The following is a 25,398-nucleotide window of genomic DNA, read 5'->3' as shown; positions in this document are numbered from 1 at the left end:
CTGGTCAAATTTAAAAACATGGTTAAAAAAAAACAAAGTAAACTTTTGTAGATATATAGCTTGCATGCACTTTTATTCATTGCATTAGTTTTGAACAGCGAATTAAAACAATGTTTTACTGCGAACAGCCACAAATGTTTTTTTTCAAAATCAAAAGATGTATGAAAATCTCGTTTGTACTACTATACACATAGATTTGAAAAAGTTGTCAAAAAACAAATATATAACAAATAAATGTTATCAAAGGCAAGATAAGTTACTTTTCTACCTAACTAGATATGTTTTTAGTGTTTATATTTAATGTAACATGTTTATTCAGCTCGAAAAACATAGTTTACCGATGTATTCGAAAATTTAAAATGGCGGCCGACTCTCTCTTTGAGGCGGTAAGTTTGGGAAAATGAGTAATAAATAAAAAAAAAAAAATAGACAAAATACTGTTAAAAACTATTTGGCGGGTTTTTAACAATATTTTATCTAGTTTTTTATTTTTAACTCATTTTCCCAAACTTACCGTGTGAAAGAGATAGTCGGTCGCCATTTTTAACTTTCCAATACATCGGTAAGCACTGTATGGTTTTAGAGCTGAATAAACATGTTACATTAAATAAAAGCATGCTTTGCATAACATTTATTTGTTATAATTTTATTTTTTTATTTTTTATTTTTTTGGACAACGTTTTCGACCTTTGTGGCAAGTAATACAAACGCACAAATAGTGTTAACTGTTGAGCATTTCCAGAGAACAAGACAAATGTCAGTTGACACTTAAATATTTGAAGTCTTGGTAACGACTTAAAAATAAATAGTAAAACAAAATACTGTTAGCAACCCACCTACTAAAGTTATGTGTGGCAAGTCTCCTCCTAAAACACTCTTTAACCCTAACAATAACACTAAGTTCGAGTGGCAACCCCCCCCCAACAAAATACCTCTGTAAGCCACATACAAGCGTTTAAAACAAACAAACAAAAAATAGATCCTTCCTTAAAGAAAAATGCACATAAAAAATAAATTGGTTAACTGCCCTAAAATGCTGGAAATGGTGAATTATTTTACATTACATTTTTGTGAAACTAACCGCCCCCCCCCTCTAATATTGTTTTTGTTTCTGTCAAGTCTTCAGTATGTTTCCACATAATTTTCCTTAGTCCTACAATTAATTCAAAGTCCGAATGGCAACCCTCCCCATATTCTCATTGCATAGAAACCCTCTTAAAACCACACATAATTGTCTTAAAAAAAATAAAACAAAAAGCATACAGGATTTATCTCCCATAAAAAAAAAAAAACAGTTAACTGCCCTAAAACGCTAGAATGACCTGTAATGGGGAATTATTTTACATTAAATTCTAAAATAATTTGTTTATCTTTCATTAAAGGGTGGGGTTAAACAAAAGGTGTTAATCAACAATAATACCAAAGAAATATTGTAATATATTCATTTTTAAATGGTCCTATGTTTAGATTTGTACGTAATGCACATTACAATTCAACTTTGAGTTCTCCAACTTCTTTTCTATTTATGGATACATGGCATTTTTAAGGAATTGCAGCATATTTATGCACATTTACTGCAGATTATTTGGAAACCATGGACTTTTGGATATTTTCAGTTGCATATTCTGATTCCTTGTACAAAAATACACTTATAGGTAAATTTCATTGCTTAGTCTTGTGTTTTAACAAAGATATGACACTTTTACTGAAAAAGTAGTGTAAAAAATGTGACAAAACGCATATGGTCTTAAAGAGGGAAAAATATCCAAACGTGTGAGGCACAAAAATAGTCATAACTTCCTTAATTTTAATCAGATTTTTAAAATTTAAAAAGATTCTTTCTTAGCTCATCAAACTCTTTCTATGTATACCAATATTGAAATACTTTAAGCTATTTCAATTTTTTCATGTGTATTGCTAATTTAACACCTGGGAAGTTGGTGTGCCATGCTAGTACATAACAACTCTTCCAGAGACATAACCAGGACACAGACACATCAAGTTACTTCCCCTGGTAAACGATTGTATCATACTAATTTAATCCACGATAAAAGTAAATATGTTAAATCGAACATTTACTATATTATGCCAAAGTAATTTGTTTACCAATTTAATTATTTTTCTACAAAATTTTGCTTTGAAAGTAGTGGATGTAATTGATGACGATTGCAAATAGATAAGCAAGAAAGCAACAAAGACATTGTTTAAGTTCAAGAGCCAATCCAGATATAAGACTAATCTTGGAGTTGTTTTCCTTTGGCTCTTAATGTCAGAGTAGGATCTCTGTCCAGGATGGGTTCATGATTTAATGTGCGAGACTTCAGGTAAATTTTAAATATGACAGCATCACTAACTGATGTTGGTATCACAGAAAGGATGATCCTGAAGAGTTAAGAGGATGAAGGTAGGGTATCCATCCATTTGATTCTTCACAACCTCAGGCTTCCACTGGAAGGAGTTCAAAGTGGTGAAATCTTGGAGAAACTTATTGCCACTCAAATTCCAGAAGATTAATGGTTGTTGCTAGTAAAAATCAATGGTAAATAGCTGTTGCATTAACAAAGTGATTTGCAACAGTTATTGAAAAAAACGTGGAGTGCTGAGAAATCTGGAGAAGTTTAGTGTCACTAAGGAATACCAATTATTGACAATGAGCAATCGTTGATAATGATTTCTGTGAAAATTTTGTGAGATAATAATAATTAGTTGTTGCCTAGAATGCAATCTAATTAAAAAACACAAAATACAGAAAAATCTTTATGATGAACGCATTCATCACCAAATGAAAATGTCATACTTCAAAAATTATGTAAATTGATCAAGTGGTTTCTTTTATATATAGAGAAAACCTTTTTTTATGATTTTTAGGCAAAATAGTAATCTGTAGGCATTACAAGTCTAATTTTGATCTCTATTTCTGTTTCGATAGTCCAAATTAAGTTGCCTTTTTAATTTATTACGTATGACAGACAGAGACACACCATCCTTGCTTCCTCATAAAATTTGATTTTCTTGCTTAAAAAAGAACTACTTGATCTATTTACATGATTTTGGAATATGAATGTGATAGGTACGTACATCATAGATTCTTCTGTAGTTTTATTTTTTTATTAGGTTGAATTCTGGACAGGAACAGAATAACTTTGCAAAATAAATAAAAAATAGTCAAAAATATATTTATATTTTCTTAAAATATTGGAATTTAAAAATCTAACCTTGATTATCTGGGTTCGTTGTACTAGAATCTGGTTTGCTGCTTGTATCTGTGTGGATGCTGTCAGCACTGCTCGGATCACTGCAAGCTTCTATCATTTCATTGTCTTTTATCATTTCTACCATGCCGAATTCATTCATCTGGAACTGCAAGAACATGAAACAAATTAATAGTGCAATTAAAAAGATGTTTACTCCATCGAGCGCATAAGTAGCTAGGTAATGTAACTGGAGAAGGCATACAGTGAAAAGTGACTAAACAGAAATAAAAGATCTCAATTATAAAAATAGTTTGTTATTGTTATGGAAATTGCTCCAGACAAGGTATGAAGTCACTTGATGTAAAGACCTAAATAAACAAAAGCAAAATAAAAAATACTACTTTAAGGAATTTAACGAACAATAAATATTAAATGGATAGATTCTGACCCAGAAAACAGCATTTCTTGCACCTATGTTAGGTGCATTTCTTGCACCTATTTCACTCATAGATTGTGAGGACTAATGGACAAAATAAAGAAACAAAGAGTTACAAGGCTGCCAAATGTAAACCTATGGTCCACTTTCTATGCTTTAAGACATGGTGATATTTTTATCATTGAAGTAAAAATTTGGCTTAGGCTTGTTGATAAATCAACTTATGTTTGTTATATATGTCACAATGTTAATGGATTAAAAGCGTTTTATTTTAACAAGAGAAAAGTCAACACAGCGTATGAGATGGCAACGCCTGCAGATGAATATGTATTGATACAAGAACAAGTGGAATGACTCATTTGCTGATAGAAGCGTCACTAGCCCCAGAATGTAAACTAGCGCTGATCAGAGTATGAGGTCGATTCAGACAGGCAGTTACAACCAACTGGACAAGCCAAGAAACAAAACCCATTCTCCAAACAGCTAGAGGTGGAGAGATGAAAAACTATCTCACTACAGTCACTATAGGGCATATAGCAGCAAATTGTTTGGCAAGAAAGAAAGATGCGGTAAACAGATGCGTGCCCTCAATAAACTGCACTGTTTTGCTGCATCACGGAGAAGCATTGCAAAAGCAAACACAAATGAGATCTGAGAGGAATACAAACCTTTTGTCTCAAACAGCAAATCAATGCTCCCCTCTATCCAATTCCAACATTTGAGGAGCTATTCTGACGGATCCTCGTTGATTGCGTTAGTCCACTTCTGAAGACTAAATGTGGGAATGAACACATTAAAAATTATGTGTGCATCAACCCAATTCCTTGAAGCAATATTCGCAGGAATATATCGTCTGGGAAAAATCACAAAATTTTTGATCACCTCCTCCAAAGCTGGACTGTCAAAGGTAGTGTAATCCAGCCAGAGATTAAATGTTCTAGCAAGCTATGAGTATCTTGGGTATTATGACTGTAAAATCCATGACTTACCACCCCAATATCAGAGAGCCCTAGACCACCTCCATTCAACCTTAAAAACATGGTGGGGGCATACTACTTCGAACATCACAACGACGGGAATGAGGGTTTCCCATTCTTAATGTTCGCATTACTGGATGCAACTCTTGTTGCTGTGATTCAGTCCATTTGAGCCCATTTTCAGCCATTCGGTGCATGATTTCCTGTCCCAGCTGAAGGATAAATGGATGTAGGAGCGTCATGAGAATAAATCTCTGCTCGACTATGTATCACGTTTCTGGCCATGATTGCAAGAGACGAGCAAGATAGCTGAAGAAAAGCTCAAATTAGGCAAGATGTAGAGGCAATATAATTGGAACATCTTCTCTTGGACCTTCAAAGTTGAGGACAATATCTTATAAGCAGTATGCCTGTAGTTTGGGTCAACCCCTAAAAGCCAGACTTCACTGTCCGTATGAAATTGCATGAAAAGCTAGCGATCTTAATTACGTTATAAATACGCCACACCATCACAAGGCCATACAGATGTGCCACATAAATATGATTAAGCCTTAACATGAGAGGGACAAGGCAAACCATGTCCTAGCTGCTACTAGGTATGACATGAGCACCACCAGACAAATACCTCTAAGAAATCTGTGGAAAAAATTGATGATCCTTGGAGATAACAGAATTCAGAAATTCTCATCGACCTCTCACCTGCGGTCATTCATTTGACCTACGACAAGAATATCATTTGGGATTTTTGTGACAAATATTATTTGGGATTTCTGTGAGTGGTTCCTAGATATGCCCAAACAAGTGACCATTACTCAACATGATGTGAATGTATCGAATTCTAACTGTCAAACAACATCCCGATTGCGTCCCCCCGACCTGCAAAAAGCAGAAGTGATACGGCAAGATGTAGAATACATACTCGACCATGGAATTATTGAATCAAGCCAAAGCAGTTGATCATCACCATATCTCTTGGTCATTAAGCCTGACAGCTTGATCTAATTTTCTACAGATTACCATAAGGTGAATTCCGTCACTTGGACAAACTCCCATCCTATCACAAGGATGGATAATTGCATTGATCGAGTGGGAAGGGCAACTTAACTACACTGGACATATTAAAAGGATACTGTACCCCTAACCGAGTGTGCCAAGATCTCTACATTTGTTACCCCACAAGAACTTTATCAGTATCGGGTTATACCATTTGGTATGAAGAATTTCTAGGCCATGTTCCAAAGAATGATGACAACTGCCCGAGGGATTTACTCAACATTGAAACTTACATTGGTGTCATTGTCAAATATAATGACAATTGGCCCGACAATATCACGCCTTTGAGGAAAGTGTTTGATCGGCTCTTACAGGCCCACTTCACTATTCACTATTGAAAAGCGAGTTAGGAAAGGCCAAAGTAACATATCTGGAGCATACTATTGGATACGGGAAAATATCCCCCATCATTATCAAGATCCAAAGCATCTTAGACATCCTGGCCCAGATCCATGTTAGAAACCTAAGGCGATTCACTGATATGCTGAGCTACTATTGAAAGTTTTGCCAGAACTTTTCTGATGATGTGTCACCTTTTTTAGCTGTTGTCTAAAAAGTCCAAATTTACCTGAACTTCTTGCTAAAAATCTTTTGAACAGATCAGATCGCTGTTATGCTCTGACTCCATGCTGAAAGCTCCTGATTTTCAACAATCTTTCTGCTTAGCTGTAAATGCTAGTGACCATGGCATTGGTTCAGTCCTACTTCAAACTGATCCAACTGGTATTGAGCACTGACAGTTATTTCTCTCACAATTCCAACATGTGTCAAAAAACTACTTTACTTTCGAAAGGAAACATTAGCCCTCATCTTCAGTCTACAGCACTTTGATGTACATGTATCATCGTCAGGTCAACCCACTATCATATTCACTGACCCAAACTCTCTGGCATTTCTACATCGATTTAAGAGTAAAAATAGAAAAGTCTGTTCTACAGCAATACAACCTTGATATCCGACATTCGAAACACTGACAACATGTGCTAACCCCTTATTTCGCAATAATATTGAGAATTGCTTGCGATATATTAATAGAACGTTTTCTAAAGATCATAGTTAAATCAAAATTATATCAGTTTGTAATAATTAAGTCACCATATATTCTTAATAATTTAGAATGTAAGTAAAAGATTTTCTTGTAACATGTCGCGTATCAACTTTGGCAATTTTTACACGGTAAGAAGGAAATGGAATGAATAATAATATTAATATATTTTAGTCAATTTACCTGGCTTAATTTTTATTGATATATGTACATTGCCACTGGCTAATAGATTTTAATATATTAAACCTTTCGAAAAACCATTAGTACGAACATAGGTTAGAAATAGACTAATTAGAACATTTAACTATTCCGAAGAAGAATAACAAGAAATCCTTTTTTGTTCTTTTAGTGGGGAGGTATCGCATATGAGTAGCAAGCAAGTTAGAATATTAAAGGCCATTTTAAGCCCCTCCCCTCAAATGAGCAGGATGAAAAACATTTCATCAATTCTATTTTTATATGTGCAAGAGAGATATTTCGTCAGACCTATTTTTGTTAGACAGTTTGTAAAGAGTTTTGTTGGGGAAGCGAAAGGCACATAGCTGCTTGCTAAAGGCTCCTCCTCTGACAATTTATATATACTAAGCAAAGCTAGTTGGCTGAAGGTTAGTAGGACTTAGTGCAAAAGAAAAGTGGAAGATTAGTAGGACAGTGCAAAAGAAGAAAAGTTCATGAACACAAGAATAAAAAAAAAAAAAAGAAAATGTCCTTAACTGTTGAAGACAACACTACGGTATAAATTCTGGCCATCACAAATTTGGATCCTGAATATATTTCTATCACAAGCAAAACTACCCAAAGATTATACAGTGTTGACCCTTTCACTAGAACTCATACACCTCCTTATTGAACTTTATTCCAGATTTACTCCTTATATCACCATCAACATTGTTTAAGTTGACTCCTTTCTTTTGTACAGTTTTCCAAGATTGAATGAAACTGTTTTTCTTCTTCTGTTCGTTTCGACCCCTTCATATCTCACTCTGTTTTTTTTTTTCTTTTTGTTGTTCTGTATAATATTCACCTCTAATTATTTGCTGTTTAATTTCTATAATATATCATGGTGGTTTTGTGCTGTCTCTCGTTCGCTTGTTCTATTTTCTCTTTCTATACATGATGTCTTAAACTAAAGATTTCCCTTTCCCCGTGTTCTGTTATTAACAATGGAACCCAGGGACCTACAGGCCAATCCCAGAAACTTTTTTTTTTACCACTATTACATGCATGATACTATAGTCCCGAACGTTGAGCATGACAAGACATATATACAAAATTATATAAACATTGTAAGGAGTCTATATAAATTGATTAACATTTCAATATTTCCATGTCTTGTCAGAACTCCAAAGGTGAATGGTAAGCCCAAATAGATATGTTTGGCCACACAATCGACAAGGTTAGTGCCTACAAAAAAAAAAAAAAAAAAAAAAAAAAAAAAAAAATGAAACTGCACATTCTTCTCTTTGTATTTTTGATTGAAACCTGGGAAGATTTTATTCTGAAGTTATTTTCTGACTGCATGATTCATTTGGAGTCTTGATGAGATATTGAAATGTTGATTGATCTGCACAGATTCCTTACAAAATTTTATATAGTTTTATTTATTTATAAGCTCTAAGCATGTATTAAGCTCTTGTGAAAAAATAGTGGTGTTTAGTTCATGTAAAGAATATACTGGAACTCAATCAATCATATATATAATGAAAATTATGGAAATAATATCACGTTATGGAAAAAATTTTAAATTATTTATATATTAATCAACATTTTGTCTTTATTTCAATATTTTCTCAGAGTGATGGATTTGAAAAAATATAATACAAGTACTTGTATATATTTCTTCAAATCAATCATCCTGATGAAGTCTTGAAATAATGATGCAACTTTCATGAATATATATTGTGAAAGAGAGAGAGAGAAATAACCTTCAAGTTGCTTCCTGGAAGTGTTCCGATTCCATTCTCCCAAGTTAAAATATTAACAGGATCATTATCAGCAATTGTAGATGATGGTTCAATTTTTAATTCCGCATCAGCAGTTAGATCTTTTGTCAGGTCACAGTTGGTTGTGGTTGTGCTGAGGGTTTTTGGCGCATCGGAGGTTGTATCTGGTTGAGGCTGGACTGGTGCTGACACTGATACAATTGGGGCGCTTGAGACGGTGGTGACCAGCTGTACAGGTACAGCTGGGGATCCAGCATGAACCATTTGGAACGGAGCGGAGTTGACTGCCTGCAGCGATGCCAGAGTTGATAACTTTTTGTTGTGTGCAATTGTTGATGATGGTGCCGTGGTCGACAAAGCAGTTACCCTTTGCATGGGACATGTAGATGATAAAGTAGTCACCATCTGCATTGGAGTATTGACAGTGGGACCAATCATTCGTATTGATGATGCATTTGTTGTGCCAAAGGAAAACTGTGTGGCGCTGCTCACGGGAACCATATGGATGGATGTTGTGTTGGTGATAGGGGTGGGGATCATGTGCATATGAGGCAAAGTCGTGGAGGGTGGTTTCTGACCAGTGGCCATTGTGCAACTGGGGACCATATGAACTGTTGCTGTATTGACATTTGACAATTTTTGTATTGGTAAGCTGTTGCTGCTGGACACCAGATGTTTAGACGTCATCTGGATGGGGACAGAGGTCACTGTGGTAGGAAGCATATTGGTTGCAGTGCCTTTGGTCAATTCTTGGAACTTTGTGTCTTTAGTAGCAGCAGAATCTGCTGTTGCTTTGTGAGAGGATGCCGTCATGGCCTGTATGAGGTTAGTATTCACAGTCGGCTGAGAAACAGAATTTACCGACTGCATCATGGCAGGTACAAGGGTATGGGTAGCATGGTTCACTCCAGACATATCGGGTTGGATTTGGATTGGGCGAGCACCATGCTGGGCAGTCAATGCTTGCCGATTTGCGGTCATGCTGACAGCTAGAGTCTGACCAGGTTTTACCCCGAGTGTGTTAGTCGATACAATGCTGGCAGGGGCACGGAATTGAAGGGTTTGGGTACCTGGAATCTTCAAAGGTACACTGGAGGAAAGTACGCTGGAGGAAAGAGTTGCCCCAACAGGACTAATTAGGTTTCCTATATTATTAATTTGGCCTGTAGAATAAAACAAAATAAAAATTAGAACAAGAGCTGATGAAAATAACTGCCTTTTAAATATAAAAAAATAAATATATCAAATATTATTTAAAATTTTGAATATATACAAATTAAGAAAATGAAAACAATGTTCTTTAGAAAATAAAAATTATGAATTCAGGTAATATCTTATTCCAAATATTAGTATAAAATTTTAAATAAACTGCAAATTTAGATATTTTTAAATTTCAAAAGATTGTTTTAAAAACTTAAATTAGGACATACATTTACGTTGAAAATATTCTTCAGAATTTAAAACTAGAAACTTCAGAATGATTTTTAATGCATTAAATATCATAGAATATTAAACAAACTACAAATTATATATAATGAAAATTATGGAAATAATATGCCAACGTGATAATAATATCACCATCCCCAATTATTAAAAAGAACTTTTTTTTTTAATTTTTACATAAAACATTGAATTAAAAAATGAAAATCATGTTTAGAAATAGCATGGTTCATCTTTTTTATATCTATACTAAAAAATATAACATTAAGAGGTACTTCTGCAGAATACAGGTCAGGCTTTATTGTTATTGTTAGTGTTGTGTGTGTGTGAGGGGGGTGATTTAAATATTGTTATTGCTACAGTTGATACAGATAGGACATCTTAATACTATTCTGTACTTTAACCTAACAATTTAATAAGATATAAGAGCACGTTTTGTGTTTTTTTATTTAGACTCAAAAACATTTACAGTTTTATTTATTTTAAAGGTATCTTCTTTAACCTAAGAATTTGATAAAAAGAAAATATAACAGCAGTAACAAGTACTTTTGCTGAATACCGATTGGGCTTTATCGTTGTTGTTGTTGGTGGTGGTGATTTTAGTACTGTTATTATTGCTACGAACAGAGCTTCTTAATATTAACAGGTATTTTCTGCAGAATACAAACCAGGCTTTTTAAAACTATTTTGTACTTTCACCTAACAATTCAACAAAAACATACCATTAATAACTATTATTTAGTGTGGTGTCCATTGATACTGAAACTAACTTTATTGTTGATTTTAGTATTGTTATTATTGTTAATATTTTTACTAATAGTAATATTTTGCTTTTCTATGTTTTTTCCTATTTTTAGTTGTTATTATTTTTATTTAGTAGTAGTAGCAGTCTTATTAATATCTTTTTTCGTTCTATTATGATTAATCTGATTATTTTTACTATCGGCTGTATTACTGTTATAATTACTATTACGCTTATTAGTCTTACTGTTATTAATATTAGTATTAACATTGTTGTTTCATTTCTTAACATAATCTTTAGTATTTTTTATTCTCTTAGTTAATATTACTTTTCATCGCTATGGTTCTATTATGAAAATATCTAAAAATTACAAGCAATTAGTGAAAATTGAGTTTGGCTAAAAAACAAAAAGGAGAGTTCTAGTTGTAACAAGGGTGGTAATTATTTTCTGAAAACTTAAAATCTTTGGCCAATCCAGCAAAACTCAATTTTCACTAATTATTTTAGAAAATGTTTTTCGTAATTTTTAGATGTTTTAATTATTGTGACATGTTAATTAAGTAGATACAATTGGTTTTACTTGAACTTCAATATTTCGGATTTCGTTCTAATAATAAAGAAGCACATATTTAATTTAATTTAATTAAACTTTTACTTAAGTAAAGTTTAAACTCGTTAATTTTTTTTAATAGATTTTGTCTTTAATTTCTTCTTAAAATAATCTCATGAGTAGTATAAGTAAACTGCTTCTAATACATTCAGTAATTCTCCGCATTAAACTTTGTAACAATATTATGTAATCCTTTTAAGAACCTTTCTAGAATAATAACATTTTTAACAATGTGTATGACAATAAATATTTTTTTTATTTTTATATATCCCCCAAATAAATAGATCATTGATCTACATTTATTGATTCTTCCCCCAAAATGTTTCCTTTAAAGGTGACTGCTATGTTTTTTTCCATTTATTGTTCCAATTACTTGAGTTTTAATGTATAACTCCATTGATTATGATGCTCTTATTTAATTATCGAATCAAAAAGTTTTACGATATATTTTAATGTGGAAGAGTTGTTCAACCACTTCTGTATGACAAACTGACTTATCTTTTCTTCTTTGAAATCCGTCATTGAAAAAAAAAAATGTACTAATGATAAGGTTGTCTATTAATAAAGCTAATATCATCTCTGAAACAATTATACACAAATCTAATTTATTGTTTGAATTCTTGAAACATGTAAATGACCATAGATTCATTTTATTTATCACATATTTGTTCTATTTAAGATTTAACTCCACTTCCATTGAGCTTATATATCTACAATATTTTGAACAAATGTTCATAATTCTAATGCTTTCTTCACCAGTATAAGGATTAGCTGGATAGTTACCTATCAATTGTATTCCTGGTTTTAGAACTATTTCTATAAATTATTTCCAAACTTTCTGAGTATACAATTTTGTCAGAGGTCAAACTTGCTTTCTCAATCTGTTGCATGCTGTGTTTTTGTACAAATAAATTGATTCAATAATGCTGACATATCACCTAAAAATGTTCCTGCTTTCTGATGAATTTTAAGAACTTTGCTGGAGTTCATTATTTTATGTAAAGAGTTTTCCCATTTGTACTCTCCTGATTGAACAATTGTTAGAATTGTCAAATTCTTTGTAACAATACTTGTATTATTATGATAAGGAAAATTTGATAAACTTTTCATATTCTTTAATTTCAGAACTAATTGAAGTATTTAATAGCAGAAACATCTAAATATCTAGCTTTTTCTGTGTACGTTTGGTGGGTTTGGGAGAGAGCTGAAGATTAGGGTTGACTGGAAACTGCTAGAATATTTTAAGAGAATTATCTGCATCATGATTTACATAGGATTAAGAAAATTTTAAAATCTGTGTTGCAGTTCCTTGAATACTTTAAATGTGGACTGCAGAATTTCAACAGAGACATAGAAACAGTGGATCATACATAGCAAGCATTCTGACTATGTGCACACAACAAAATTTGTAGAAACATTATCCGGGTAAGGTAATGCAGACTTTTACAAGAGAGATGGACCTCAGAGTGGCCACTACTTCTCGTACAAGAATCGCAAGGGTCAACTACTCACTGCCAAAACCCAAAAAACTGCCTTATGAAAGCCAATAAACTACTCAACTAGATCAAATACCCAGTCAAGACAGGTAGCTAGCCTACAGTTTGCATAAAATAGACAAAATCTCTTTAAACTGTAATGGTCTTTGGGTTTTTTTCCATGTCATGCCGCCTCGTATCTTCAAAAATAAATGGCATGATGAAATGACAGTTTGGGAAAATGGGATCAAATCAAAACTCAGAAAATATTATTTAATCATGTTTTTAAAGGAGGTTTATGAGCTGTTTAAACAGTTCTACCCTGACATTACTGAAGGGTTCAGTAAATTAGCATTCCTGAGGCCAGTGAATGTGTTGTTGCTCGTGCAAATGTGAAATTTATGAAAATTTTATTCTTAAAATTAAAGGTCTAGGAATTACCTATGATAAACACTTTATGATGATAGTCTTGATTTAACTTTTCCTTGTTGGAGAGGTATTTGTGTTAATTGCCAATTGAAAAATAAGTTCACAATAGAGAAAAGCGATGCTGACAAAGTTTTTTAAAAAGAATGGATAAAAACTGAAAATAGACATCTACGAATAGACCAAAAACAAGAGTGTGTAGGTGAATTAAAAGATCTTTTCAGCAACTTTTTTTTTTTTCAAAGAACAATCGAGAATTAAATGGATTCAGTCTACAGAATTTACTGAAGACAAAAAGAGGAGTGACTGCCATGTTTTACAGTGTGACTTTGCAATAGCTTACAGTAGTGAATATCAAAATGAAGTCCAAATTGCTTTGTGATCTCAAAAGTCCATTCATTTATTTACTGCTGCTCTGTATAGCAAGAGCCAAGTTTTCCTGATCAGTCCTGATCATCACAGATAGCAAAGACAAAGGAAAAAATTCTGCCTTTAGCTTTATAAATGCTTTGACAGACAACATTCAATTTAAAAAAAGGGACATGCTCATAATCTACTCAGATGGGATATCATCAGAATTTAAAAATAGAAACATTGTTAAACTGGTATCTATGTTACCAAAAAATTCAAATGCAAAGTTTCCTGGAAATATTTTGCTGGATCACATGAAAAAGGTGTTGTTGATGAAATTGGTGGCTCAGCCAAATCTCTAGTGAGAAAAAGAGCAACGCTGTAATTGTACAAAACTCTTGATTTTTACAAAGTAGCAAAAGATGACATGAAGGGAGTAATTGTTCTTCATATCAGTAAAGAACAAATTTCAGAGTTGATAAAAAAAGAAACCCTGGGAAAATATTAAAGATGCCTCAGGCATCAGTAAGATGTGTGTTGTTAGTTGTGATGGTTCAACTATAGAAATGTTTAAGACAAATTTAAGGATCCATCATCAACTATTGAATATGAAGATGAGGATGTGGACAGAAGGGAGAAATTCAATGTATGTGATTGCGCCTTAGTCTCTGGTGAAGTTTTATCAATTATGTATCAGTAATGAAGTATTTCAGAAAAGGCCAATGGTACTGGCCAGATAACGCTGATATAATTGCATACCGGCCCGAGAATGTGATCAGAAAACTTAGTCCATCAGTTCCAATAGGAATGGTAGATATTGAAAGAAATCAGGATGTACTTTATCATTTCCAACCTGAAATTTCTCAATAAATAAATCTATTTTATAGCATTGTATGAGTATGTTATTTATTATATTTAAATCCATTGATTATTGAAGATTTTGAAGTGATATTTTGGCATGTAACGTCATGTGTGTTACACAAATTCAAAGTGCTCTTTCAAGAAGAAAAAAAAATAGCTAGTTTTTTTTTTTGCTATTATTTTGTTTGCAGTAATATACTAGCTTATAACCAGAAAGGATTTTTTCCTCAGGAGTTTTACTGAAGAATGAGAAAAAAAAAATTTGATTAAGCATCATGTGGCTAACTTTATGAAAATTTAATGTCAAAATGATTAACAACAGAAACTCAGGGCCTCAATTATTTTGAAATCTATATATATCTCAATCATGAAAAATATAAGTAAACATAATTCTGTTATTTATTAGTAAAAAGGAATGCCTGAAATTAGGCAATTTCTTCATTTTCTGACTAGAATAAATAGCTGATGTTTATAGCCTCAGCGCAGACAACACAGAAAAAAATCAGAATTGAAATTTTTAATTTTTTTATAGTTTAGAGTGTTGTCTTTCAGAAAAAAAAAACAATGCTAGAAAGTATTGGATTTAAAATTCTCTGATTTTGGACCACTTTCCATAGAATGTGCCAAGAAATAGTTCTGAGAACTTCCACAACTTCATCAATTGCAACATCTACAACATCCTGCCCACCAACATACCTGATTGTAATTCCATGGAAAAGACACCATTTGGATCGTCTGCAACACCTAGGATGAACTGATAGACAGGATCAAATTAGTGTTTAGATGTCTCTAAAAGAACATGCAATGGCCATGTGCTCCAGTCCAAGTCCTGACTGAAGGCTGTGATGTAGATACATGATAGTGTTTTTTGACAGCAAAAAAAATATGCTAATAGACACATTGAATTTTAAGAATACATCAATTATTGGCCAATACAGGTTTTTGTTTCTTTCCTGTCAAATTTGTCTCAAACAACCTGTAGGTATAGTTTCTAATTAACTAATTACTGACTATTATCCAGTAATTAATTAATTAGCTAGTGGTTTGTTAATAATACTAAGTCACTTGTTAACAATATTCTCAAACATTGTAATTTATGTTCCAATATTCCAGCTCCAGTCATGGATCAGAATTGTATGGCTGCCAGGCCTTTATTAGGTATTACCTTGATTGAAATACACACATGCAAAAAAAAAAAATGATGCACACAAGAATATGGAAAGAAAAAGAAAGCAGTGTGTGTAGGGAGGAAAATAAAAGCAGAGTGTAAAAGCGTCAACGAATCCTAAGAAAAAAATAAAATGTAAATAGAGAGAGTAGGAGGAGGAGGATTCTGAATGATCATTACCCTTCATCATGGTGACGGTGGCTGGTAAAGTGTTTGCAGCAGAAGGTCGAATTCCAAGAGCAGCGGCGGCAGCAGCAGCTGCAGCCGCTTGGTTTTCTCCTGGGACGTTTGCAGCTTTCACGTTGATCACACCTGCAGGGAGTAGAAAATGGGGGGAAACCTGCTCAACAACGACATCAAGTAACGATCAATCATCTTCTTTGTCATTTTTTTTTTTTTTGCAATGCATAAAAACAAAATGTTGACTGATGTTTTTACAATGATTACATCTTCATCTTTTTCTTCTTGGATATATTTTGCTGTGAAATTGTAAACTTATTTTCTAGGTACATCCAACACATGCCACAGATTTCATATATGTGTAATACGATGTAACTGGAATTTAATTTAATATTATCATCCTAACTTTTAAGTTTCAAATAAACTGCTAGTTTTTTTTTTTAATTTTTAAAAGCATACGACAAATAATGAAAATGCGAGACTAGAATCGTGTTTACATTATCAATGCCTCTATATAATGATCATTTTGAAGCTGTAAATATATCCATGTTTAAAAAAATCTAGGAAAAATCAATTAATGGTCATTTTCATAAAATTTTCGATACTTATTCATTTTTAGTTTAACTTATGTATTAAAAGTAGGTTTCGTCAAATATATGAGGGAAATATTTTTTTTAGGTACTACAAAATATTTTTTTTAGGTACTACAAAATATTTTTTTTAGGTACTACAAAATATTTTTTTTAGGTACTACAAAAACTAAACAAAATAAATTTAGGTCCATAAAAATTGCAGTCTTTTATAAAGCTGAAATGTCTAAATAATCAAGATATATATATATATAGTGGAAATGGTAATAAATAAAAACTGAAGAAAGTGCTCAATACTGTTGTAGAGCAAATATCTTTCTGTTAAGTTACATTATTGTTTCAGTTACCCGGCCGTTTTTTTGGTCGTCTGTAGCTTCCTCAGACTTTTACAATAACGAACATCTGTAAAAGTCTGAGGAAGCTACAGACGGCCAAAAAAACGGCCGGGTAGCTGAAACAATAAGGTAACTTAACAGAAAGATACGGTAATAAAAAATAAAACGTATATATATATATATATATATATATATATATATATATATATATATATATATATATATATAAAACCATTACAAAATTTAGTTACCTTGAAGTTGTAAATAAAAAAATAGACATAAAAAAATATTAGGTTTTAACAAACTTCGTTTTTTTTTCTCAGTAATATATATTATAATTAGTAAAATTACAACGAAAAACAAGAATTCTAAAAAAATAATTAATTTAAAAAGATTTAAATAAAATAAAATTCCTATATTCCATAAAATGAAGTTTAAACAGACTTTTGAGTAAAGTTTTTAATTTAAGTAGAACTTTGCAAAGAAATGCAATAAAAAAAAAAAAATCAATGGATGCAAAATTTTTATATTTTATATATATACTAGCGAGGGGTATCCGGCATTGCCCGGGTGTTTTTCGGTGTGTATAGTCGGATGGGGTGGGGGTGTTAATGAAAACCTAAGAATAAGCGAAGTAAAAAAAACAAAAAAACGAATGCTAAAAAACCCTGCTTAGCTTGGGGGGGGGGGGGTACGCGGCGTTGCCTGAGTGTTTGGAGGTGTGTGCGTGGTTATTAATGAAAACCTAAGAATAAGCAAAGTAAAAAAAGAAAACATAAAAACGAACGTTAAAACTTAAGTGGGGGGGGGGGTAATCAAAACATCGAGAAAAAAACAAAAAAAACTAACGTAAGGCAAAAAAAAAAAAAAAAACACGTGAAAAATGGCTTAAATAAGCCTGTTTCGATATTAAAATTTAAAAAATCGGTGGGTACCCGGGTGTTTTTGGGTGTGTGGTCGGGGTGGGGTGTTAATGAAACCCTTAGAATAAGCAAAGTAAAAAAAACAAACAGAAAAACGAATGTTATGTGAAAATGACTTGAATAACCCTGCTTCAATATTTAAATTTAAAAAATCAAAAAAAAAAAGAAGACATCTCACACCACGATTCAAACCCAAAACGTTTAGATAATGATCCAACGCTCTAACCAACTGAGCTAACACGACGTGCATGAAATTTAGTCAGTTCTTCAACTATTTAAACTAAATCAGGTCATGACGTCATCTGACGCGTGCGTAGAACCGATCTCGTCATGAGAGGACGGTTTTTGTTGCCCCCCCCCTGTAGAAAATTGTTGATTTCAGGGTGAAAAAATTAACGTTCTTGGCCAATTTTTCGGGTGAAGGATGGAGCTTCAATATGATACCAAGTTTGTGAATTTTTGTTCTGTCTGTTGAAAGATTTAGCAGACACACAAACACACATACAACATACACACATACATACATACATACATACACACATTTTCGCTTTTATATTTATAGATTTTTATATCTTTGTATTATAATGGTGGTGCAAGAAAGTAGATAATAACTTAAAGAAATTAGTTATCTGCAAAGATATGCGATAAAAAACTAAAATATATATATATATATATATATATATATATATATATATATATATATAGAGAGAGAGAGAGAGAGAGGGAGAGAGAGAGAGAGAGAGAGAGATAGAGAGATTTTACATATTTGTATAATTTTTATTATAAGTGTTGTACAAAAAAGTAAACAAAATCTAGTTAAGTATGAAAATAGTTAGTTTAACAGTTTTAAAATGTGAATATTTCACATATGCAATTATACATATATATATATATATATATATAGAGAGAGAGAGATAATAGTCTAGATATGATAAATTTGTATGTAGCATCTGTTGTTACAAACCTATAGTACTTTAGTCCAGAGGGGAATTTCTGCAATCAAAATATTATATACAGGATTATATAATTAAATAAAACGTGTATATATATACACATACACACACACACATTACTGGCAGTAATTGTTATCTTACACTGATGACTGCGTAATCATGAAACACTAGTGTATGTAAGTCTACATTAATAACTATTATTTAATTTATTTATATATACACACACACACACACACACACACACACACACACACACTACTTGATCAATGTACATGGTTTTTAGGATGTGACAAATAAACACTCAGCATTACTTGATCAGTTTACTTGATTTTTAGAATGTGAAAAATAAGCAGTCATTACTTGATCAGTTTATCTGCTTTTTAGAATATGAGACAAGAAATCAGCATAACTTGATCAATGTATGTGAGTTTTGGAATGTAACAATTAAGCACTTAGTATTACTTGATCAGTTTACGTGATTTTTGGAATGTGACAACTAAGAACTCAGTGTTACTTGATCTTTTTGGAATGTGATAAATAAGCAGTTAGCGTAACTTGATCAATTTATTTGCTTTTTGGAATCAGCAGTTTTTCCATGTGATTTTTGGAATATGACATCTATTGTCCGTGTTGTACATCATAAAGATTTTTTATGCATTTTTTTTTAATAGAAGATAATGTTTGGGGGGAAACTACACTATATAATACGATTACTTAATCCTTTGGCTAAGATTAAAGTGTAGTATCTGTTCTCAGTATTCCAGTGACTTCATCCCCCCCCACTTCCCTTTAAAAGAGTTTTGGCAATTACTGCCATTAAGACAGTACGAATGAAAATCACATTTAAAAAAAAAAAAAAAAAAAAAAAAAAAAATGGGGGTAATGCTTGGGACAATTGCCTTATGAAAGCAAAATGGGCACTACTTACATCATTTTTGGAATATGACAAGTAAGGACAAAATATATGGTTTCAATTTTTTGTATTTTTGTTTTTTTTATTTTTTAAGGAGATAATGCTTGGTAGGATCTACTTGGTTACTTGGTGTTCTGGCTGTTATCATTTCTGCGACCTGATCTCCCCCTCCCATAAACAGAGGAATGGTAGCATGACGTCATTTCCAGTAAAATAATTCAGTAGTTTTCAATTTTTACATTGTTTTGTTTTGAAAACAAACTTTTGTTCTTATCGATACATATTTTCATTGATAATTTTTTTTCTACCTCATTGTTTTCTGTGATTCTTGGATATTTTACTATTTGACACGTGACAATTACGTAGGTACCAATTTTTTTAACTTGAAAATAAGTATTTTTGGGGGGTTTATAGTCTAGAACCACTCAGTTTTGTTGTGTAATAAAAGCACCATTAAAGAAAGATGACGTCATTTCCAGTAGCATAAGTTAGCATTTTTTCAAATTTACCTGAAATACATTGAATTCTTTTAAATTAAATTAAATAACATTGGAAATCTGGAGTAAAAAAAGCTGTAAAAAAACTGTCCAGTTGACTGTCGTAGAATTAATCTTTTTGGCCAATTTTTATATATTTTTCATCTGAGACTTTGCTCTTTCTAACGATATTAATTTCATGGTGGTCCAGTGATGCTGTAAAAAGTTTTTACCAGACATCATACAAACACACACACACAAACTCATGTTTAAAATTTATATAATAGACTAGCGAGGGTACCCGACATTGCCCGGATGTGTAGAGGTGGTGTAGTAAGGATACTGAGCAAGGGCGACGCACAAAAAAAGAGAAAGAAGAAGCAAACGGAAAAAATCATATAAAGGTTAAAACTTTCAACAAAAAAAAAAAATTAAAAAACAATCTGGAGAGAGGTGTTAAAAATGTGTCAGTAGGCAGGTTCAAACACGAAGGAGGAGGAAAAAAATGTGACGTCTTAGTTGATGTCTCTATCGCGCGACTGGAAGTCGAGAGTGTCAAAATTAAGCATAGTCAATCAAAAAAAAAAAATGACTTGCAAAAATGACGACGCAAAAACCGACCTCTCCTCCAGTTGACCAGCACAGACTTAATTTTTTGGGCCAATTTTTAGATATTTATCATCCAAGATATCGATCTTTTTAACGATACCAAATTTAGTGTTCGTAGCATGTGTCAAAAGTTTTTGGCAGACATACAAGCACACACAGAAACACAGATTTTCCTTTTTATATAATAGACTAGCATGGATACCCAGCATTGAGAGAGGTGCTATACTAAGGCTATTGAGCAATCAACCCCCAGAAAAAAAAAAAAAAAAGCAACTTTTGTTTCAATCAAAATAACAGTGAGTACACATGCGAGCGCAAAAAAAAAAAAAAAAAAGAAAAAAAATTAGCCGCAGTAATCAAGCTTGACCCTGTAACATGAAGAAGAAAAAAGATGGAAAAAGCTAACGCATTAGCCACCTCGGCCGTGGCAACTTATGACGTCACAGGCCTTCGAAATAACATCTTTTAAACATACGCTGAGATCACTAAGCGTATGACTTTGCAAAAATGTTAGCATTAAAAATTGATCCCTCCTTGCAAAAACCGACCTAGTTAATCTTTTTTTTTTTTACATATTTTACATATTTGTCACAGAGAGATCGATCTTTCTAACGATTCCAATTTTGTCAGAGTTTGATGTGTCAGTCAAAAGTTTTTGGCAGACATACAAACACACACAGACACACACACATTTTGCCTTTATATATTAAACTAGCATGGATACCCGGTGTTGCCCGGGTGGAGAGAAGTGCTATACTAAGGATATTAAGCAACCCCCAGCCCTAAAAAAAAAAATGAACTTTTGTTTCAATCAAAATCGCAGTGAGAGCCTGTGTGACCACAAAAAAAAAAAAAAATTAGCCGCAGTAGGCAGGCTCGAACCTGTAACGCAAAAGAGGAAAAGGAGGTGAAAAAAGCTAACGCACTAGCTGTCACGGCCACAATGACTTATGACGTCATGGTCGAAATAACACTTTTTAAATATACATTGAGATTGCTAAGCGTATGACTTGCAAAAATCTTGATGCAAAAAGTGACCTCTCCTTGCAAGAAACGGTCCAGTCCACCTAGAGGGAATTGATCTTTTCGGACAATTTTTACATATTTTTTGTCCGAGAGATTGACCTTTTATTTAATTGGAATTCATTGAGATGAGTATTATTTATTAATTTTTATTTATTGCGGACAATTATCCTCATCTTTTTTATTAGTTGGTGAAACAACTGATAACTAATAACTAACAAACAACTATTAACTAACAAACAACTAATAACTAACAAACAACTAATAACTAACAAACAACTATTAACTAACAAACAACTAATAACTAACAAACAACTAATAACTAACAAACAACTAATAAAAAAGATGAGGATAACTTGACCTTTGTAAAGATAGTTTTGTCACGGTCTAATGTGTCTGTCAAAAGTTTTTGCCGACATACAAACTTTTTCCTTTTTATATATAGACTAGCGCACGGAAGTCGTCGAGCGTTACGACGACGACAGAAGCTATTCAGCAAATGAGGTCAATGACCAGGTTCGTTATAAGGGAAGTAAAAAAGAAAACATAAAAACGAATGTTAAAACTTAAGCGGGGGGGGGGGGGGGGGGGAGAATCAAAATATCGAGAAAAAAAACTAACATAAGGCAAACGAACGATGTTAAATGTAAAAATCGAAAAAACAAAACAGAAAACCGAACACGTGAAAAAAATCGGTGGGTACCCGGGTGTTTTTGGGTGTGTGGTCGGGGGTGGATAAGCGAAGTAAAAAAAAAAAACAGAAAAACGAACGTTACGTAAAAAATGGCTTAAATAACACTGGTTCAATATTTATATTTAAAAAATCGAAGAAAAAAGAAGACAGACATCTCACACCACGATTCGAACCCAAAACATTTAGATAACAAACCAATGCGCTAATCAACTGAGCTAACATGAAGTTTAGTCAGTTTTTCAACTATTTAAAGTAAATCAGGTCATGACGTCATCTGAACTACTAGAACCGGTCGTCACGAGAGGACGTTTGCTTCCCTGTCGAAAATTGTCGATTCCGGGGTGAAAAAAATGTTTTCGGCCAATTTTTCGATATTTTTCGAGCGAAGGATGGAGCTTCAATATGATACCGAGTTTGTGAATTTTCATTGTGTCTTTCGAAAGTTTTTAGCGGACACACAAACACGCATACATACAAACAAACATACATACATACACACATTTTCGCTTTTATATATATAGACTAGCATAAGTACTCGGCGTTGCCTGGGTGTGGAGAAGTGGTATAGTAAGGCTATTGAGCAGTCAAGCCGTAAAAAAAATAAAAAAATAATAGCGAGAGCCCGTGTGACTAAAAAAAAGAAAATTAATCACAGTAGCCAGGCTTGAACCTGTAGTGCAAAAGAGGAAAAGGAGGTGAAAAAAAGTAAACGTGTTAACTGCCTTGGCAACGGCACACTTGTAATATCACGTTGAAATAATGGTTTTAAACGTACGTTGAGATTGCAAGGCATGAATGACTATCAAAAATGTTGATACAAAAACCGACCCCTCTTTGCAAAAAACAGCCCAGAACACCAGAGTTGATTGGCCAAATAAAGAATTTCATGGATAAGGACCGTTGCATGTCTATAAAGACAATAAGTGCACAGTTTGATGCCAATGTGGGAACTGTATACACAATTATCCACAAGGAATTGAAGATACGGAAGATTTGCACAAAGTTTGTTCCAAGGGTGCAGGTTACAACTCCATTCTTGTCACCGACATTTTGACCAAGATGGGCATCAAGACAGTTCTTCACCTTACAGTCCACACCTGCTTCCCTGTGACTATTGATTATCCACTAAGCTCAAGGAAAATCTTAGAGGCTGTTATTATGAGACAGTTGAGGAGATGAAAGAGGCTATGATGAGGATCATTGACACAGTCAAACCAATAGTTTCTTCCCCAGAACTGCGGGTCTTTGGAACTCCCTTCCGAGATTCTGCTTTCCCAACTGCAATGATATGCAGAAGTTCAAGTGTAATGTTAACAAACATCTTTCTACTCATCTCCCTTCATAATGACCCCGCTAATTAAGTCCCTGATAGTAGCCCCCTGCTTCAAAGTGGCACTGTGCCTTGTTTGGGGTGAAAATTGAATAAAAAAAAAAAAAAAAAAAAGAGGACTTCCATGGGCCTTCCAGAAGTTGTTGGAATGGTACAACACATGTATTGCAGCTGCAGAAGATTACTTCAAAGAACTTAAGTTTTATGTGTGTACTATCAATAAAAGTGCCCATACAAAAAAGTTAGGAAACTTATTAAGGCACCTCATATATTATTGTGTATATTTGGATATTTTTTAGATTGTGGTTCATAGAGGGCTTAAAACTATAAATATGTAAGTAGATAAAAGAGTAACATCTTGTGTTTGGTAACATTTATTTGTTGTATATTTATTTTTTTTTTTTTTTTGACGCTTTTTTTTTGTTTTGTTTTTTTGTTTGTTTGTTTGTTCTGTTTTACGGCATATCAACCACTTTGGGGTCATTTAATGCCGAAAGGTTAGTCATGTTGTGTTAAATATTGGTTTGTTCTTAAGGTTTTTTTTTTTGGGGGGGGGGTCTTTCCTTATATTTTTGTGGATATTTTAATCTCTTTCAGAAAATTGATAATTTTTTGGGGATCAATCTTGTTTAATATTGTTTTTAGATTTTTTTCTTGGTAATATTTTGTTCGGATTTGTTCAAGGTCAATGCAGTTTGTCAGTATATGATGTATTGTGTAGGGTTCTTGACACGTTATACAGTTTGGTGTCTCCTCCCCTTTTAGTAGATGTGAGTGGGTGATGTGAGTGTGACCTATTCGCAGTCTGGTCATTATTACTTCTTCCTTTCTGGTTAACTTTTTGGTGTCCCTTGTTCCAATATTTGGTGTTATTTGGAATAATTTGTTTTTGGTGCATGAGCTCCAGTTTTCTTGCCATTTTCTCTTCAAATATGTGTTTATTTTAGTCTTTAGGTCTGTATAGGGGATTTTTCCACTTATGTGGTTTTGTTGCAGAGTTTCTTTTGCTGCCTTATCTGCTTGTTCATTCATGTAGATGCCGATATGGCTTGGTATCCAGCAAAAGATAATGTTTTTTTCCATGGTTATGGCATCTATTTTGTTTAGCAATTTTGTAATAAGTGGGTTTGTCATTTTTTTTTCTTTTAGAGATATGAGTATTGAAAGTGAGTCAGTAAATATGATATATTTTTGATGGTCATCATTGGTTATTATATTTAATGCCAAATCTATGGCTGTTGCTTCTGCGCTGAAAATAGAAGATTCGTTTGGGAGCCTTTTCTTTAGTTTTATTTTTTTTGGCTGCGCATCCTACTTTATCTCCATCTTTTGATCTGTCAGTGTAAATTTGTGTATATTCTTTGTATGTATTCTGGATGATAAGTAGTTTTTCATGGAAGGTTGATGGGTGGGTTTTCGTTTTGGGATATTTATTTAATTTTAATATAATGTGTGGTTGTTTGATCATCCAGGGTGGAGTTTTTGATTTGTTATATTTATGTATTTTTGTAGTGTCCATTTGGGCTTTTGTGAGAAGGTTTTTTATCCGGAGGCTATAGGGCTTGATGATATTTTCTTTCTTGTTGAAGAGATGTGTGTATTGTGGGTGGAGGGTACATTGGTATGCAGGATTTGTTGGACACGATACCAG

General features: G+C 33.0%; 1 protein-coding gene across 4 annotated transcripts in view; it reads right to left on the bottom strand.

The window, feature by feature from the left end:
• The window catches only part of LOC145245978 (lethal(3)malignant brain tumor-like protein 3), a 140,016-nt gene that overhangs the window by 54,305 nt on the left and 60,313 nt on the right, over positions 1-25,398 (bottom strand). For all 4 annotated transcript variants that reach the window (XM_080107766.1, XM_080107768.1, XM_080107769.1 and 1 more), the window contains exons 3-5: positions 15,902-16,033; positions 8,631-9,811; positions 3,216-3,360 (exon numbers count right to left, since the gene is read on the bottom strand). In XM_080107766.1, the coding sequence (XP_079963892.1) occupies positions 3,216-3,360; positions 8,631-9,811; positions 15,902-16,033 (1,458 nt within the window). The remainder of the gene's footprint in view (positions 1-3,215; positions 3,361-8,630; positions 9,812-15,901; positions 16,034-25,398) is intronic.

This window comes from Euprymna scolopes, chromosome 23 (assembly GCF_053919585.1).
Source record: "Euprymna scolopes isolate OS-2025 chromosome 23, ASM5391958v1, whole genome shotgun sequence".
Lineage (NCBI taxonomy): Eukaryota > Metazoa > Mollusca > Cephalopoda > Sepiida > Sepiolidae > Euprymna > Euprymna scolopes.
The sequence above is the reverse complement of the archived record's forward strand: the minus strand, read 5'-3'. Positions and strand labels throughout refer to the sequence as shown.